Below are 19,834 nucleotides of genomic sequence, written 5' to 3' on the forward strand. Positions count from 1 at the left end.
AAATATGTTATGATACATGTTATATTGTTTATTATTTTTGCACCTTGTATTTAAAAAATCTCAATAAATATTTATAAAAAAAAGAAAGAAAACGTTTTCCAAAGTTTTTAAGTGTTTAGGTAAAACTAGCCCAATTCACATCACAGAATATATAATAATCTCATTCACGTTAGGGAAGGTGAGGTTGGAGAGCACTAATTGTTATGGTTTATTACAACCTGGTATGCAAAAGATCAGAAGGTCGGCGGTTCAAATCCTTGCGACGGGGTGATCTCCCATTGTTCGGCCCCTGCTCCTGCCAAACTAGCAGTTCAAAAGCACGTCAAAGTGCAAGTAGATAAATAGGTACCACTCCGGCAGGAAGGTAAACAGCATTTCCGTGTGCTGCTCTGGTTCGCCAGAAGCGTCTTAGTCATGCTGGCCACATGACCCGGAAGCTGTCTGTGGACAAACGCCGGCTCCCTCAGCCAATAAAGCAAGATGAGTGCTGCAACCCCAGAGTCGTTCGCGACTGGACTTAACTGTGAGGGCTCCTTTACCTTTATGCAAAGTAAAACCCACCAAAAAGCAAAGCCATGCAAAGCCAAAATCAAGGAGAAAGCTATAAAGCTGTTTTCATCCTACTGTGTTCATAATTATCCCACCCCATTCTCAAGTAACAACTTTGAAACTACCTACCATGCACAGAGAAGTTATGAATCTGAATCTGAAAGAACTGAAATGGTAAGCAAAAGTTTGCATGGCCCACATGCTAAATCCTTTGTTTGATAATGTTCCAAATATATGAGAAACTAATATTCCAGCACTGGCATAACAAATGCAATTGTTCTGATTAATGTTTTTTTCTGGGATGCAGGGGTGATTCCAAAGGGGTTGGAAGGCAAAAAAAGGCATGCAAACGTCGATTCATTAGCATGAGCTTTACTGATAATTTATCCTGTTTCCTAATGAAAGCAAAAAAACCCCACCATGTCTCTATTAAAAAGCAATCAGATTTGGTATGTTGGTGACACTTTAAAGAGCACATTATGTGGGAAAACAAAATAAACATTTACCCTGGCAAACGAAAGTAGGCTTGGGGTTTTGACATACTTGGCAGGCAGGCAGAATTATATTCACATCAAGCTTACAGAAAACCTAATTTAATATTTAAATATTTGCTTAAGTAATATACTATTTTAAAACAACACATTAAAATATACATTTTTGACAAGATGTTTTAAAGATTCTATGAAGAACACTCCATAGAAGCCATACATTTAGGTGAGATCCCATCCGCTTTCAAAAGGTAAAATCATCTCAGTGCAGAATCTTCCAGAATATTCCCAGCAATGGCAACCTTTAATCTTGCTCCCCACCACACCCACCGCCACTCATGCATATCACGTTTTATAATGAGGACAGCAATTGTCAGTGCATTATGCACTCAAGGAGGAATTATTGCCTCTTCCATTCAAAAGGCCAGGTCAGGCCAGCTGTTTTAATCAGCCAGGTAGAAGATTAGAAGATCTTTAAGGATTCCCTTTACACCCTCAGGCTGCACAGCCTTAGAATATCCACAAAAGGTCAAGTTCTTGCAAAGGGTATACCCACAGATTCTGTAATCAATGCAACTTGTCTTGCAAACCAATCACAGTGGGAAACTTCTCTTGAGAGCCACGATGCAAAAAAGGCTTCTCCTAATCTGGAACAGCTCCACTCTGTGCAGAGGTAGTGATGGATGGCAGGAATGTAAGATTTCTTTGGCACCACCGCCGAATAAGTTCTAAATGGGGATCTAGTCATCCTTCAAGAGGACTCTTTGTGAGTTTTCCTCCATCATCATTCTAAAGGTTATCCCTGTTGTGCCATCTCTCCATTTGCCCAGACAGCCAATGAACTGACTGACCAAAAAACCCCCAATATAAAATACTTCGTGTAGCTGCTGCCCCTCATTTCAGGCTTTTGGAATCCTTGGGCAAGATGCCTTCAATATGAGTCCTTCCTGAGTAATTCCACATCTCCCTCATGACCAGCGTTGGCATCAGGGCTCAGCACCACTCTAGGCAACTGCTGAGGCCCATATACCAGCAGCGAGTCCACTGCCAACCCTCCGAGCCCCCTGGGCCTACTATTGTTCCTCCTGCTCCTTGATGTCGCTGCCTCCTCACTTGTCTTATCTGGCACAAAAATAGTGATGAGAGCAAGAAGGGCAGCAGCAACTCCAGTTGTTTTGCCTTCTCCCTCTGGGCAATTATATCAACCTTTATATACCGGTAATTGAACCCAGCTGTCAGCTCCCATCATCCCTGACCAATGGCCCCACTAGCTAGGAGGGAAGGGAGTTGCAGTCCAGCAACCTCTAGGGACCCATGGTTGAGAAAGGCTGCTCTAAGACAGTGGTGTGGGTCTGGCCTACAGACAGACAACAAGCCCTCATCCCAACACATCTGAAGTTGGCACTCTCCCTGCTGCCCATTGCAGCCACAAGGAGCAGGCAGCTCTGAGCTGTGCCCTTCAACAGGTGTCCAACGGAGCTGGCTCCTGATGCCAACTCCCCTGTCCACCCATCTGTATTTTACCAAGAAACGTATCTTATTTACCTTGACCGTTCCAACTTTCAAGGAGCTAAATCCACCAGCTGTGGACAATGTGAACTGTGACAATGTTCCATTGCTAGTGACTGGCCCTTTAATTTTGAGGGATTAAAACATCCGGAAATCTGCCTAACTGAATCTGAAGACAGCATTATAATATAATATATCATTAGCATCTGATACAAACTGACATGGCTGGCATATATAAATATTTTTAATTATTTCAAAGCGGATGTAATGTGTGCATCCTTCTTCCAAAGAAATTGTTTGATTTGGTTTTCATAAGGATTTCCATCGCCAGATGCTGTGAGTAGCACAATGCTTTTCCTACAGATGTCTGCAGCCTGTGACAATCAGCAGCGCTTTGAATAACACCCCCAGTATAACAGCCCTCTTGTCATCGGTGCTGTATATTATAGCATATGAATCCCACACAAGTGGATGAACAGACTTTAAATAATGCCATCTGACAATGATGGCGGGTGAGGGGGAGAGTCTTGCAAAGCCTTGGAAATGGTTGTTAGCGTTAGGAAATAAAATCCAGGCCACTGGGAGAAAAGAAGACTCATCCTTCTTTTCCTTTGATCAGACCAAAACCCTATTTTTAATTACAATTCACAGGAAAAGATTTTGCCAGCATTTAAATACTACTTAGGATACATTGTCTTTCCTTTTATAAATGTAATTCAAAATCCTTTTTTGTTGGAAGAACATCTCAATCCATTGGGGGTTCTTTCACACATTATAGTAGTGGTTACACTAAAACCAGAATATGAGAGGAAGCTAAAAATCACATTAAAGAAATGCACATACATGAGTGAATACAGGGGGTTCTGCCTGGGGAGGCCACACTGGCACAACATAGATCTCTCCGGCAATGTGAAAAATGGCCCTTGCTTAAGAGCATGCTTAGGAGCCTAGTGTTTCTGAATGTTCAACATTTATAAAATCTTGCATTTTACATTTTCTTCACTACCGCACCTTGTTCAGCATTTTAATAGGATATATATAGGATTGCACTACACAAGAATAGATTTCAAGGGCTACACTTCTACCCATAAAGACTACACTAGCAACGAACATCAACTAACAACTATATTTTGACATACCCTTATATGGGCAGGTCTATGCCTCAATGCCTGTGCACTCCTATGTGAATGTCTCCTCTGGAGAAGGGAAGAAGAAATGCCACATAATACCAGACTCCAGCTTCTCATAACTCCCTGAATCCAATAGGACCATTATAGGCAGCATTTTTTAATTTAATCATTGATTGACAATGACGATGATTTAAATTTCTATACCGTCCTTCATCTAAGGACCACAGGGCACACACACACACACACACACACACACACACACACACACACCCCTTTAATTTTCTCCTTGAAACAGATCCTATTGATCCATTGGCAAAGAGCGAAATTTCCCACTCTCATGTCTTGGTTGAGGTCAGCAGCTTTTAATTCTGACCCTTCTCCTCCCTGCTCCCCCGTGTTTGCAAAATTATTTTATGCAATAACAATTTCCCAGTGGTATCAATTTGCAGCTGCCTGCCATTGTTCAGATGTGCCTCACCTTCTCCATACAGTGGTACCTCTGGTTGTGGATGGGATCTGTTCCAGAGATCCGGCCGGATCCCGAGGTTTTCGCAACTGGAGAGACCGCTTCTGCACATGCGCGCGTGGCAAAAACCCGGAAATATACTTCCGGGTTTGCCACTTACGTATCCCAAAGTTTAGGTAATCAGAGGGATACGTAAGCGGAGATATGACTGTAGTATCAGAATTGTAGAGTTGGAAGGTACCCTGAGGGGAGGTCAATAGAAAATATAATAAATATCTTCTTTCATACCCTTGTGGGTTTTAGTTCTAGGAAGTTCTAAATGTTCTTCCTCAGAGCAGGTGCAGAACGCATTTATGAGCCTTCAAAGACCCTATAAAGAACTAGTTGTAGTCATGTGTGGGTGTGCAACAAAAATACACAAAGAAAGTCAAACAGCCATGAAGTCCCACCTCTGAACAGTGAAACCTTTAGACACCACCTGCGCCTTTTCAATCATATTTGCAAAACCATGAGGTCGAAAAGCATGCTTTTAAAACAAAGGGAGAGTCTAGATTTTGCTTGTTAAAAGGACATGCACTGGATGCAATCTACATGCTCCCAGATTCTGCAAACGTTTAATGAGCAGAACCAGAGAGAAAACAGTCTAGCACAAGATCTCAGGAGCAATGGTTACTATTGTTAGATCAACATATTTAGAAGTCTAGCTACCACACAACCATCAAAGTAGACATAGTAATCCTTCTGTTAGTATCAATAGCTTCCTTGTCTAACTAACAGGCAAGTGACACATTAATGAAAGTTGTTTGTTTTCACTGGAAGACTGTATTTTAGGAAAGGTGGTGATCAAAATGCATTTTTTAGTTATCTTATTTGTGAATTTTGCAGTATCTTTTAAAAATTCACACACTTCCTCATCTAGCTGACTCCAAAAGGAATCTAGCATCAATCTTGGTTGGCAAGAAGCCTATTTTTGAGGCACTATTTTCTTCTATTCATGTTATTGGCTTTCCACTGTTTATTCAAACATGAAATGTACTATGAAAGCAGCATGGTGCCTCTGCTGCTGAATTATTGCTATGTAACACCCAAGAGTTGGAAATATATCCCTAAACTAGAAGGCAGAGTGACAGATGAATAGTGTTCCTTTTAATCCTCTGGGAATAACAACTGAAACGCAGCATTCAGAGTGCAATATTGTTTGCATTCCAGTTCAGATTTCTGATGGTAAGGGGTCTCTCTCTCTCTCTCTCTCTCTCTCTCTCTCTCTCTCTCTCTCCCTCTCCCTCTCCCTCTCCCTCTCTCTGTGTGTGTTAGAGAGAGGGGGGGGGAGAGAGAGGAAGAGAGATTCCCATTATAAAACAAATGATGGCAACTGATTTTATTTAAAAGAAAAGAAGACTTTACTTTGTGAATAATGTGTTTAAAATATTTAAAATACTTCAACTGAAAAGGAATACAGATTTCAAGATCTTTTTTCTCTATGTTATCACGACATGTGAAGCACATATTAGACAAAGAATCTTTTATATGGAAAAGCTAGGAAATGCTGTATTAGAACTGTTTACTGGAAGCTCTCAAGAGGACATATAAAGAGAACACAAATTACACTGACTTTCAGTTGGATTTGGGCTGCATTCAGGGGTCATGTTCCTGATCCTCCAGACCATGGTTGAGGCTGGGAATGAGGTCACTGCTCCTGGGCTGCCTCTTCCAGTTGTGGCTGCTACCCAGGCAGCAAACAGCAAGTGGCGCCCCCAACTGTGGAGTTAGAATGCAGCCATCATGAATAGTATAGCCTTTTACTCCACGAATCTGTCTAATCCTCAAGCCATCCGATCATTCTTCTGTGGCACCCCACTTTCTCTCCCCACCAGCATCCCAGCTAGATCCTTTGCATTCCTACCTTCTCTCTTGCTCTGCTTTCTGTTCATATAAATCTTGGAAAGCACATACAGCTTAAAGAGAAAGTGCCAAAGGAGTCGCTCTTCCATCTTCCTTTGTCAGCTCTATGTACGTACTTTCCAAGGAGAAAAGGTAATCACTGTCACCACCTCATTAGGCTTCATGGCCTCCAGGGCTAGCCCTCAAGGGCACCCATGGAGGCACAGGTCAATTCTGCATCCAGGGCAACTGTCTATCAGCTCCATCTGAGGCCCTAACTGCCTGTGCACTGTCTCACCAGAGTAGTACTTGGACTACTGCAACTATTTCAGAATGCGGCAGCTAGACTGGTGACTGGGAGTGGCCGCTGGGACCATATAACACCAGTCCTGAAAGACCTACTGGCTCCTAGTATGTTTCCAAGCAGAATTCAAAGTGTTGGTGCTGAACTTTAAAGCTCTAAGCAGCCTCGGCCCAGTATATCTGAAGGAGCGTCTCCATCCCCATTGCTCATCCCAGACACTGAGGTCCAGCTTTGAGGGCCTTCTGGTGGTTCCCTCACAGTGAGAAGTGAGATTACAGGCAGTGTTAGAAACTGAGATATGAAAGCTAGGAGCTAAATGGCACCTTAAACTGAGGTTATGCGTAACACAAAGGAGTGTCTAGGCGTGCTTTTTTATAACAAGAATACAAAGCTGAAAATGAATGAACTGCAGCTAAAATCTTATGTTCATTTTTCACATGGTCTAGTCCTCATCTGAAGAGTTCAAAAAAGAAAGCCATACTCCCCCTGCCCCCCCCCCCAATATTCTTATGAGGGTCCCTTTTCCAATCTTCAGAGAGTGGCTAGAAGTGGGGAGGCAGAAAAAGGTCCTCTTTTCCTGGGTTCGAAATTAGCTGGCGCCAGACGCATTTTGCACCTAAAGATTCTCCATTTGCAAATACCTAAAAGTCTGGGTGCCATTAAACATGAAAAAATACAAACCCCAACTGAACAATTTTCATATAAATCACAACGAAATGTAAAAGAAGGGCACATTTCCCTCAACAACACCCCCAAACAATGCCCCAGCCTCCATTATTCTGACATGACACACATGGCCTTGCTTTGGGACATCTGACAAACAGAAGACATGTTGGAATTTGGCTTGGGGTAAAACAATGCACCATAAAATTGCCTACATCAGTTTCTTAGTTTCTGTTTTAAAAATTAGCATATTGGGGTAAAAAAAAAATCCCAAGAGTTATTTTCAAGCAATAACTGATTGACGGAAGCAGAATAAAGTGCTCTTCTGATACAAGAAATGTGGCTTTGTTTGGGATGTTCTACAATACTAGGATTCAGCTTGGAGTAGCAAAATAACTCATGAAATTGCTTATGTCAGTTTCTTAGGTTCTGTCTACAAAGGTTAAACAGAAGCATGTTACGTCAGAACTGTACTGTCTTTTGCCCACAATCAAGAGGTATCTGGAATATGATATTGCTAATATATTTTGGTTAGTAGCTGAGACCCATATTATAGATATTTGAGATCTTAGGTTTGGGACAATACAAAGTTTCTGAAGGAGCTAAGCCAGCTTTCGTTGCTATACATGTCTCCTCAATACCACTGAATGTTAGTATTTAAAATCAGTGGGATTTAACATCAAGTAAAACACTATGTTTCAAATCAACAAAGAGGCTTTTGTTTTTTGTTGCGTTAACAGCTCATTATCTGACTTTTGTTTATTCCCATAGTGATTCTCATCCCTGTGTCGGCAAATCTCCTTAATCTTAAGATGAAAGCTAACAGAAAGATACTCTCCTTGTGATAGTCATAGAGTTAAGCTGATATTTTTCAGTAAAAAATGATTACATTCTGTTAATATTTTTAAATCACCAGTGTTTTTCTTTATATCAGTTATGCAACTATATGATATGCACCCTGGAAACAAATACACACCATTCTGTACACACACACACACACACACAGACATAATTATTTCAAAAATACAGTTTTAAAGAAATACAACATAAACAATATTTGCTTTCTGTATAATTCATCATAAGTGAAACCATACCACTGAACAATCATATCCTGTTTGGGCCGTAATGACATCAGAAATACATGTTTATCATCTGCTTTGGACAACTTAGCATGTTTTTGGCCCAGGGCAAAGTGGAACCGAAACCATTTGCAGTTGGCCAAACCAAGATAACCACACATTTCTGAAGTAATTGATACCTAAAAGGAACATAGCCTTTAGATCACAGCTCATGATTTAAGTACACTAATTCTTTAAAGGAGGTTGTAAAGATTTTAAAGAGCGCACTGGACTTCCTCCAAAACGTAGCTTGCAGAAACCATAGTCTACTAAACATGGCAAATAAGATATTCTATACTACTTTATATGCTAACTACCATCTTCTTTTCAGGAACAGAACATGTTTCCTGCATTTTTAAAGCCCGCAGTATTTTTTAAAGAGACCCAGACCAAGTTCTTGTTTTAGAAAAGCGTCCACAATAATAAAAACTCTTATTGACCAACTAACATTTGAGAAAGCAGAATGCTGTTTCCTAGTTGATTTTAGGTTTCCAGATACAACAAAGCATGATCATTCTCCTGAATCGTTCCTTCAAAACTGTGCATGCCAACACACACACACACACACACACACACACACACACACACACTTCTCCTCTTCCTTCTTGGTTCAACCAATGCAGATATATGCTTGAAATGGATTTGCACACCCAAATTAATAAGAACTTTGTCACTGCTTAGAGATTTTTGAAATACAAAGCAGTGTATAAATACTTTCAAATAAAATAGATATTTGCAGATGTAATGTTAAACCATGTGTGATATGTTGAGAAGTTAGGGGCAAAATTGTAGAAATTGTGTAAGGTTGATCTTTTGTTACCGTACATTTGGCCCAGTGCCAAATCGTTTTTCTTTGGGAGACATGTGGAAATTGAGGTAGATCTTTGTTTTACCCTGCCTAATAACCTACAGTAAACCATGCCACTGTGCTGATTTCACAGTTAAGTTCTTAGAAGCAGGGAGTAACTCCCTTCACCCATGAATAAACATAACATGTAGAAAGGAAACATTGCTGGCCCTCCACCCCTGCTCCCAAATCCATGAGTTAGATGAAGTCTACAGGTGGGGTGTTCACCATGGGGAAAGACCATATGCGAGGCTTTCCCTTGCAGAGGTCCAGCACTGGGGGCGGGGATTAGGAAGGATGCGGCATTCCGGACAGAGGCAGAAGTGGCCCTGCAATCTGTTTTACATGTTTGCTAGTCTTTCACTTAAGGAATTATCTGGTTTCCAGGCTCCAGTTAGAGCCATGTTCCCTGAAGTCCATGCTGTTCCTCTGCCAGGATAAAACAACAACTTTTATGTGGCTCAACAATTGCTTGTCGTACTTGTCAATTGTATTCAGAAGCTCACTGCCTAGAACACAGCCACCATGGCTGGTCACACTATGGTTATAGCAAACAAGGAAGGGGAGTTGGGAAGAGTGGAAAGAAAGAATGGGCAAGTCCACAGATGTTCCTGATTTTGCAACTCTGGTTAATAAACTGTTGGTGTTGAAAGGCCCCCATGGGAAGTACAGTGGTACCTCGGTTTTTGAACAGCTTAGTTCTCAAACTAAATGGAATCAAAACCCAAAGTTTCTGAATTTTTTCTGGAAGCCGAACATGCTCTGTTCTGAGTATGACTTCTGTTTTGAGTGCCACACTTCCGTTTTTCAAGTGAGGGAAGGCAGCCCAGGTGGCAAGCGAGCAGGCACCTGCCACCTTCCAGTGCTGGGTCCCCCCGCCATCGCTGCCACAACAGCAACCATCCCCTCCTCCATCTCTGGCGGCCCCGGCACTGAGTGAGGAAAGGCTGGGCCGGGGTGGCAACAACATCCCTTGCCTGCCCAGCCCAGCCCAGCCTTTCCTCACTCAGCCTGGCTGCCTTCAGGTGGTGCAGGGGCTCTGATGGCGAGGTGGGGGCTCCTTTAAGCTTCTCCCTTGAGGGAAGTGCAGCCGCGAACCCCTCAACAGAAAGTGTGATGGAGCCTGCACCTCCCCAGCTGAGCAGCCCCGATCCAGCTCCTGTTCCCGTGCAAGCAGCAACAGGTTGAGGCTCTCTAAACTGGAAAGTGGGAGCTTTGTGCTGCCTAGCGGAGCAGCCCAATCCCACTCCTACTTGCCTGCAAGCAGGAGCAGGTGGGGGGTGGGGTGGGGTGGGGGCCATCCCTTGCCTGCTCACTTGCAGCCCCGGCCCAGCCTTCCCTCACTCAGTGCCAGGGCTGCAAGGCTGCATTCAAAATTAAAACTGAAACTTTCCAGAAAACCACAAAACCAACAAACTCGCAACTCGTGAAAAAGCAGCAACACAACAAATTGAAAAAAGCAAACCAACCGCAAGTGAATCAAAATCACAAGAAAACATAAAACAACACTGACACTGACCCTAACCCTAACCCTAATTCTAATCCTTACCCTTACCCTAACCCAGTCCTAAAATTAACCCTAACCCAGAAATGGTCTGGTTAGATAGTAAAATTCATGTTAAATTGCTATTTTAGGGGTTGTTTTTAAAAGTCTTAAATGGATTAATCCATTTTGCATTACTTTCTATGGGAAAGTGCACCTTGGTTTGGGAATGCTTTGGTTTCAGAACAGACTTCTGGAACAGATTAAGTTTGAGAACCAAGGTACCACTGTACATGGGAAGCAGAGGTAGCAGCAGCCGGAGTCCATCAGTGGAGGATGTGAGCAGATCATCTGGCCCTCCTTCATATCTACTGGAATTCCTTCTTCTCTTGAGGTAGCCGGTGTTTTTGTACCTTTGGCCAGCGAAGTGGGGGTCGCCCCTTAAGGGAGGAGCAAGGGCAAGGGCTGATTAATCAATCAATAGTGTTTGTGGGAAGAGGGCTATTGGTTTGATTTTGTTTTTTGGGGTATGTATTTTGTGTTCTCATTTTGTATTTTTTTGTTGTGAACTGCCCAGTGATCTTTGGTCTAAGGGTGGTATACAAATTTAATAAATAATAACAAGAACATTATACTTTAATGTTACATGTCAGCATGTCAGAAGTTTCTTGCTGACAGAGAATCAGGAACACCTGAAATTCTTCTACAGGGTCAGGGCCACAATGAAGCCATGTAGACAGGGAAGCGTATTGCTATAAACAAAAACATAGTTGTTATCCTCAAGTAGTTAAAAACCTATTGTCAGGGAACTGCCGTCAGCTCAGAGGCGAGAGGTGGAAGGGCAGTTGTGTTACAGGGAGCCTCCGAAGATCTTGCGAAGCAGTTCCTCCTCTGGCGAGCAGGAAAGCCCCACCTCCAGTGGGGAGGGGGTGCAGGGACCAGGAGATGCTAGGGAGAGCCTCAACACCGAGCCTGAGCAAAGGGGAGGGAAGGCAAGCGCCCCTTTGCCAACGCCCACTCTGCGCAGTAGGTTTGGGCGGAAGAGGGGAGGAGAAGCATGGGGGTCACACAACTGCTCTGCTGGGGAAGGTACAAGGGCCGCCCACTCCCAAATTCTGCTAGCGACTGAGCTAGACATGGACTTGCGACGCTCTTCACTGTAAATATTTTGAAGAAGAAGAAGAGTTTGGATTTGATATCCCGCTTTATCACTACCCTAAGGAGTCTCAAAGCGGCTAACATTCTCCTTTCCCTTTCTCCCCCACAACAAACACTCTGTGAGGTGAGTTGCACTGAGAGACTTCAGAGAAGTGTGACCGGCCCAAGGTCACCCAGCAGCTGCAGGTGGAGGAGCAGAGACGCAAACCCGGTTCCCCAGATTACGAGTCTACCGCTCTTAACCACTACACCACACTGGCTCTCATAATAAAGCCTGGAAAAGACAGGCTGGAGTCTTGCCTGTTTGCTCTCGAGCAACCAAACAACTACCTGGCACCTATTAAGTAAATGTTATAGTTGACATAAGAATAGAAGAAGATCAGACTACAGGCAGTCCAGTTTTCTGCTCCCACGACGGCCACGTAGGAGCTTATGAGTAACCTTCAAGCAGGACACCAGCCTTCAGAAGCAGACTGCCTTTGATTCTGGATTTAATATAGTAGAGCCATCACAACATCAGTGCTACTGCTATAGGGTAAGGTTACCAGACGTCCCCGTTTCCCGGGGACAGACCCCAGATTTACAAATCAGTCCTCTGACAAAATCCATCTATTTAGTAGGAAGATGAAAATCTGTCCCCAGATTCATTGAAAAAAATCTGGAACCTTACTATAGGGTGTCTTGGAAGCAATGCTCTAATGAGGCACAAGAAGAAGAAGAAGACGACTAGAATGATATAAGTGAACATCTTAATCCTTTTGTACTATGCTAAAGTGCTTAAGGCAGGGACGCAGGTGGCGCTGTGGGTTAAAGCCTCAGCGCCTAGGACTTGCCAATCGAAAGGTCGGTGGTTCGAATCCCTGCGGCGGGGTGCGCTCCCGCTGCTCGGTCCCAGCGCCTGCCAACCTAGCAGTTCGAAAGCACCTCCGGGTGCAAGTAGATAAATAGGGACCGCTTACCAGCGGGAAGGTAAACGGCGTTTCCGTGTGCGGCTCTGGCTCGCCAGAGCAGCGATGTCACGCTGGGCACGTGACCCGGAAGTGTCTCCGGACAGCGCTGGCCCCTGGCCTCTTAAGTGAGATGGGCGCACAACCCCAGAGTCTGTCAAGACTGGCCCATACGGGCAGGGGTACCTTTACCTTTACCTTTTAAAGTGCTTAAGTAAAAGACCAACCTTTTAAGAAAATAAATAAAAATATTTTGAGGAGGAAAATATTCAGAACGTGAAAACGTTCAATAGAACAAAAGTGCCCCTCCATGGCAACAAGAATGAACCAAGATGTCTGCATTGTGGCGCTTGAGGTTGCGTAGGAAAAGAATGGAGAGGAAACGTTACGCTATGAAGATCTTAACTAGCACTTCCCAAAGTGGAGAGAGATTGGCACATGCACAAATTAGCCTAGGGGCCAGGAAAGCGGTAGAAAGTCAGATAGCATTTTGTGAAACATATGGCTAGCTTGCTAGATGGTTTTATTTCCCAGCTACAGCATTCAGCTTCATCCAGTGAGGAAAATGCCACATACAGCAGCATATACTGGAATATAGGAATTGGTTCCATACCATGAATTATATGTAAAACATATATTTTCAAACATAAGACAAAACATAGAATTCTAGAGTTGGAAGGGACCCCTGGGGTCATCTAGTCCAACCCCTGCAATGCAGGAAACTCAGCTAAAGCATCCACAACAGGTGGCCCTATCCCAAATTCTCTGACAATTTTGGTTAATAGACAAACAAATACGGTATCGCATCTATTGTAAGACAGGTGAAATCCCTGCTTTTTACACAACAAGCAGACAGCCAACATACAGAGTGGTCAACATTTGCATGTCTAATATTTATTTTACATTTAACATTGTGAAAACTCGGTGAGTGTAACACTCTGAACATTTCTGGGAACATAAACTGCTGCTTCTAAAACAAGTGGTATGCATATCAAGCTTTTAAGATGTATTTATTTATTTGCAAAGTTACATTTGGTATTGGGATCCCACTAAAATTGTATCTTGGTATAAAGCTTTGATTAGATGGTATTTACCCTTTTTAGGGTTATGTTAAGTGCTGTTTTTGAATTGGGAACAAATCTGGGTTTGTTTGCTATTTTGCCTTTTCCTGCAACTTGCCAGGAACATCTGCTTAATTAAAATATTAATTTCTGGCCAAGGCTCCTTCCAAATGGAATGCACTCCCCATTCTCTGAACACTGATGTGAGTCCATTAGTTGCCGTGTAAATGGGGGCTGTAGGTGAAGGATCCTGCTACACATCAAGGAGCTGGGCTATGTAAACTTAACCTTCCACATACAGGAAAAAGGTCCAGAATTTACCTCCATTCTCTCTAGTTTTACATCATCAATCTCATCATCTTCCAACAAGCCCAACAGCTCTCCAGTCTGATCAATAGAGATAAGAAAATCTTGAGCAATTTTCTGACGTTTATTGGTGCTGCTGCTACTGAGTCTGTCTGAAAGAAATTGAAGGGGGAAACAAACAATTTGATTTGTTCCTGGTGTTATTATTGACGAAATACATAATATATATGAAAAGATAACACCCAGGCACTGAAGAAATGTGAAGTTCTAAGATTCATTGTTTCTAATATGGTCTCCAATTTCTCAGAAATCACTCATCTTGCTTATGGCCGATTCAAATTTGGTGCAATGTTGTTCACTATATCATGCTCAAAATCATAATATGGCATACCATAATGGCTAATGACATGACAGTCTCTTCACCCCTTTCTGGCATAGATCCATGTCAAACTTACTTTGAGGTATGTCCTTCATGTACTCTACCACAATATCCCAACAAGCCTCAGTTTTAAGGAGGACACAGGAAACATAATACAGACATACCTTGGAAGTCGAACTGAATTCACTCCAGAAGTCTGTTCGACTTCCAAAACGTTCGGAAACCAAGGCGCGGCTTCCGATTGGCTGCAGGAAGCTCCTGCACTCAATTGGAAGCTGCGGAAGCAGAGTTGGACGTTCGGCTTCCAAAAGAATGTTCACAAACCGAAACAATCACTTCTGGGTTTGTGGTGTTTGTGAGCCAAAACGTCCGAGTACCAAGGTGTTCAGGATCCAAGGTACGACTGTAAAACCAATCACACGAATCATATAGATCTCAAATGTGAAATAGGTGTGGTAGAAGTCACTTTCACCTGACAGGATGGCAGTGTGTATGACTACTTGATTGACAAAAATTAATATTATTAGGCTGGAACCCAATACATGGGATTATGTCCAGGCATTCATAGTTCTTTGTGTGTAAGTTCCATTAAACTTGTCCAAGTGTCCTTAGCGCAGTGGAGGCTCCTCTCACAGTTCATGGGCTTCAAGGGAATGCCTGCCATTTCCAGCAGCAACCTCTCCCGTGGCTCTCCTTTCTCACATCTCACTACTCCTCCACCATCATCGCTCTGCTGCTGTCCTTCCTCACGCTTATCTGCATCAGTCCTGGTCTCCTTCTATCTGCACTGTCTTCCAACACCCCCATTTTTTAATTTTTAAGGAGGTTCCTGAGTTCCAGTCAGGCTGGGATTCACATTTATGAAATTTCATCTCTAATCTCAGATAAAGTGTTGCTGATTATGGTTACTTAGTGGTGAAAGAAGTGCATTCCATACATTCCCAGAAACACCTTAGCTATTTTCACATTTTCAAAACATAGTATTTAAGCAAGAAGATGAGTAATGCTGCTTCCGCCAAAACACAACTATTTATGGGACAGAAAGCCTCTATAGCTTTACCTCAGACAACCACAGACATTGTCTGGCCTTGGTCAAATCTCTTTCTGTCAGCCTCAGTTCGAAGTCTGTACTTGGGAATTATAAGTAACATGCATGCTGTCTTTAAAGATTTTCTGCCATGGCCTGATCACCTAGCCGCAAACAAGTCATTTCTCTCATCCCTGTTAAGGGGGGGGGGGGCAAAGGGATTGGGGTGGGGTGGAGGGGGTGAGACAAATGTGAAGAGCTGAGTTGTGCTTCAAGCAGCTCCACTTTTGGGAAGACACCAGCTGCCACTGCCCATAGAGAAGGGAGAGGAGAAATTTTTTTCAGTCCACTGCCGGTGTACAATTTAAAACACCTCCAAGCTATATATCAGAATTAAGTGATTTTAGATTATGGTTGCTTCATAAAATATGTCAGATTCTTTGATAATAAATTAACAAAATGCCTATTCAAATTAATTTTGAAGCCAACCACCTTCCCCCTTCCACTTGGAGGCTGCCACACGTAAATTACACATGCTGAAATCAATTAAGCCTTTTAATCAGCACCAGTTCCTTAGCTCAACACAGCTCTTGACATTAAACAGATCTACTTATCATTTGGTTGCTGGACTGACATACTGCACTTTTATAAATAATTTGAAAGGAAAAACACAAGGCTAAATGGAGTTCCCAAGTAAGTAAATATTTTTGGGTGTCTAAAGTTATCTGCATGAGGAATATATTTTCCATTTGGTATATACAGTTTGTATGCTGAATACTCCCCAAAGAAACACATTTATTTATTTATTTATTTAAAATATATTTTTATTAAATATTTCTTGGTTTACAAAAGTATGTGCAATGTCTCTTTTTCAACTTGCGTTTTCTGCAGATCAGTTTCATTTGTTGAGACATTAGTGTTACATTAGGAAGAAAAGGGGGGAAGAGGTGGAGGGGGGAATGGTGAGAGGGGTGGGGTCGGGGGGTAATGCTTCTATTCTACTTAGCCTATGTGTGGGGTTTTGTCTCAGCATCACTTGTGTGGGTTCTCTTTACTATTTGCTTGTCTTCCTTCAGTGGTGAGAGAGGTTGGGGTTGGCCTAGGGTGTGGTTGTTTGTGATTGGCTGTGGTGAACTTTCTTTTTGTGTGTGAGTGGGGTGTGTGTGTGTGTTTGGATCAGGTTAGCCAGATCGATTTGTATGCTGTTGGTGGATTCTTGTCACTGTCTTGTTGGATTGTGTATGTGATGAAGGCGTCTTCTTCTGTTTGTCCCCGTGTCAGTTTTAGTTTGTTGGTTAGTTTTTCTAATAAGGCTGTTTGATACCATTGGTCCATGCTTACTCCTGACAGGTCTCTCCAGCTATGATGTTTCTGACAGCTGAGAGTAGGTGGGTTATGAGTTCTTTGTGTTGTGAGTGGCATTATTGACTTGGAAGATGTTTAGTAGGGCCAGTTCTGGAGTGACTTCTAATATTTGCTTAGTTATTTTGCATATTTCTTGTATGATTGGTGTCCAGAAGAGTTGGATTTTAGGACATTCCCACCACATGTGGAGGTACATGCCTGTGGAGGTGCATCCTCTCCAGCATTTTGGTGAGGTTCCTGGGTGTATTAGCATTAGTTCCTGTGGTGTTAGGTACCACCTGTAAGTGAGTTTCAGAGTGAGTTCTTTTCTTTTTGCTGATATGGATTTAAAGGGAGTTTTAGACCAGAAATACAATTTATTTACAAGTTTACCTACCTTCAAGAAGATCATCTTCTTCAATGCCTTTGACAACTTTAGATTTGTAGTCTCGGAAAAACATATATTTAAGTAGCCTTCTAAGCTTTTTCTAGGGAGAAAGAAGAGTGCTAATTACAATGGATACAAACACTGCCTGCCAGAGTAAGAAACATAGCTCCAACTGAGAGACACAGCCGCTACCTTAGAACACATAGACAAAATTACAAACACACTCATTGATATAATCAAAGCTGCAGGGTGCACAGAAAGGCGTCATTAGGTTGCCAGTGCAGAAGTCTGTTGGCTTCAGTGTTCCTTGGTGTACTTCAAAAGTGGAAGATCTATTAATAAGGCAGGATTTAGAGAATGGCGTGCTTTTGAAAAGAAAATTACCTGTAATTTTTGGTTTAGAAAAAAAATTACATGCACTTGCACAAGTCCTCTGTTTAACTTAAGTACATTCACCTAGTATTTTCACATGGCAAAGTCTGCCAATCAGTTCATTGACAAACTATATGCAACAATGATAATGTCATTAAAAAGCACACTGTGGTCATTCATTTAACAGTTGGCATGGTAAGGGATTTTCATTGGGACTGTAGCACATGGGAGAAGGCTTAACCCTTCATTCTCCAGCCACATTCCATATTAAAATGGCAATGTGTGTGTGTGTGTGTGTGTGTGTGTGTGTGTGTGTGTGTGAACAGGGTTCTCCAGAAAGCTCAAACTCCCACCACCACTATGAGCTGCTATATTGAGTAAAATCAGGACCTCTACTTCTACTAGCACATTTGTAAATTAACTGACATTCTCCCAAATTTGTTTTCATGTGCTGCTTGCCCCAGGTCCTACTCAAGGCACCAAGCAATTGTGTCTCATAATTTTGATTAAAATAGGCTCCAGAATTGCATAAATGAACACGTCTGAGCACCTTTTATGCACTGGGGGGGGGGGGGAGATATAATCTTCCAACTGGGATGGCTCAGATGGTAGAATATAAGGCTCTTAAATCTCAGGGTCGTGGGTTCCAACCCCACGTTGGGCAAAAGATTCCTGCATTACAGGGGGTTGGACTAGATGACCCTTGGGGTTCCTTCCAAAGCTAACGTTCTCTAATTCTCTGATCTGTTTTGCATGCTTAAAGCAAGATCTGGACTATTTAGGAACTGTAAATGGGAAAGTATTGATGTCAAGAACCTGAAGAATCAAGGATGCTTTAAACTCTTGGCAGATCAGAAAGGACTAACTGGGCTATGCAGCTAGGTGCTTTCCCACAAAGAAATAATTTATCTGGATGGAATTACATTTCATTTGTACAATCTGAAACAAATGTACAATATGAAGTGAGATGCAGAATAATTAGTTATAATAAAATTCTGTCTATAAATACTTTATTTAAAACATTTATTTAAAACATTTATTTAAAACATTTATTTTAACAGAATATTTTTTCCAACCATTATTTTAATAGTTGCATTTAATAACTGTACCTTATCTTTGCGCATCAAAAAAATAAGATCTTCTGCAGAGATTACTCTTGCTCCTCTCATTTGAGAAACTTCAGAGGCTTGTTGTAACTGTAAACAAACAGGCAGGACAAGAGTGATAACAGCACTAGCATTTGTTTGAAGGTGCTTACTAAAATTCATTATACATACAGAAATTATGGCTTGGGAAGACCTCAAAATTCCAGGCCAAAGCATGATTCCTCAGTAACAAAATAAAACACCAGCAAAATTACAAACTCCTTCATTATTTGTTTGGGATTTTCTGATTTGCCAGCTGCTATTGCAACATTTCATTTTGGGTCTTTACCGCAAGGAAAATTCAAGGTATCCTACAAGCAATCATAGTGTGTGAAACATCCTGTAACATTGAAGGGAAGAATCTAGCTTTTGCATCAATAGAGCAAAAAAAGAGAGAAATGTAATGTTTATAGAATACCCACAAATACACTACTGCAACCCAATGCTAACTTTTCTTCCTCTCTCTTTCTCTCTCTCTCATTCTCTCTCTCTCTCTCACACACTCACATTTTAAAAAAAATTCAAAGGATACCCTCTTTGAGTGCTGATGCTAAGAACCCCTCCATTGTGGCACAAGGTTATTGTTGGCATCCATCTTTCTCAAGAGACAATGGAGTGCTTTTCTGGGGGTTATGTCAAACCACTGTCTTAGCAGCACCAGTGAATTTCCCGAGGCTCAAGCCTGGGCAGTGTGTTTGGAGATATTGGGCTGCCTGGACACCAAGGCTCTTGGCCTCTCTGATGTGGTCCACAGGAAAGCGGAGCTTGGCTGCAGGAGTTGACACATCTAAAACACTTCTATATGCCAAGAGTAAGTTTGTAAGGTTCAATTCTGCTTCTATTTGTCCAGGCAATGCTCATTCCCCAATGGCTTCTTTCCTGTAAGGACTCTCTCTCTCTGTGTGTGTATGGATTTAGGAAGATGAAAGATGCAAAATGAACAATGGGTGCTGGTGCAGACTTAATTTTTGGAAAGCCTAAGCTATGTTAAAATTTACTTTCACATCTGTAAGATGAAACAATAAATAGAAATAATTCCACATTTATATATATATATATATATATATATATATATATATATATATATATATATCTTACTCACCTTTCACAAAATGCACCTGAAAACAATTTTAAGAAATTCTAACCTTCATATGCCAATGGTTTTACTCTAGTAGTGGCTGAATAAGTATATTATTAATCTAAGATCTCATGCTGGTATGACTTGAAATAGGCCTATTCAGAAGTTAAAAAGATCAACAAAAACAGTAG

General features: G+C 42.0%; 1 protein-coding gene across 3 annotated transcripts in view; it reads right to left on the reverse strand.

The window, feature by feature from the left end:
• The window catches only part of SUPT3H (SPT3 homolog, SAGA and STAGA complex component), a gene marked incomplete at its 5' end in the record, with an annotated part of 232,500 nt that overhangs the window by 59,328 nt on the left and 153,338 nt on the right, over positions 1-19,834 (reverse strand). For all 3 annotated transcript variants that reach the window (XM_079970024.1, XM_079970025.1, XM_079970023.1), the window contains 3 exons: positions 13,926-14,062; positions 17,058-17,148; positions 18,530-18,616. In XM_079970024.1, coding sequence (XP_079826150.1) covers positions 13,926-14,062; positions 17,058-17,148; positions 18,530-18,616 — 315 coding nt within the window. The remainder of the gene's footprint in view (positions 1-13,925; positions 14,063-17,057; positions 17,149-18,529; positions 18,617-19,834) is intronic.

Source organism: Podarcis cretensis (genome assembly GCF_951804945.1).
Source record: "Podarcis cretensis genome assembly, chromosome: 3".
Taxonomy (NCBI): Eukaryota; Metazoa; Chordata; class Lepidosauria; order Squamata; family Lacertidae; genus Podarcis; species Podarcis cretensis.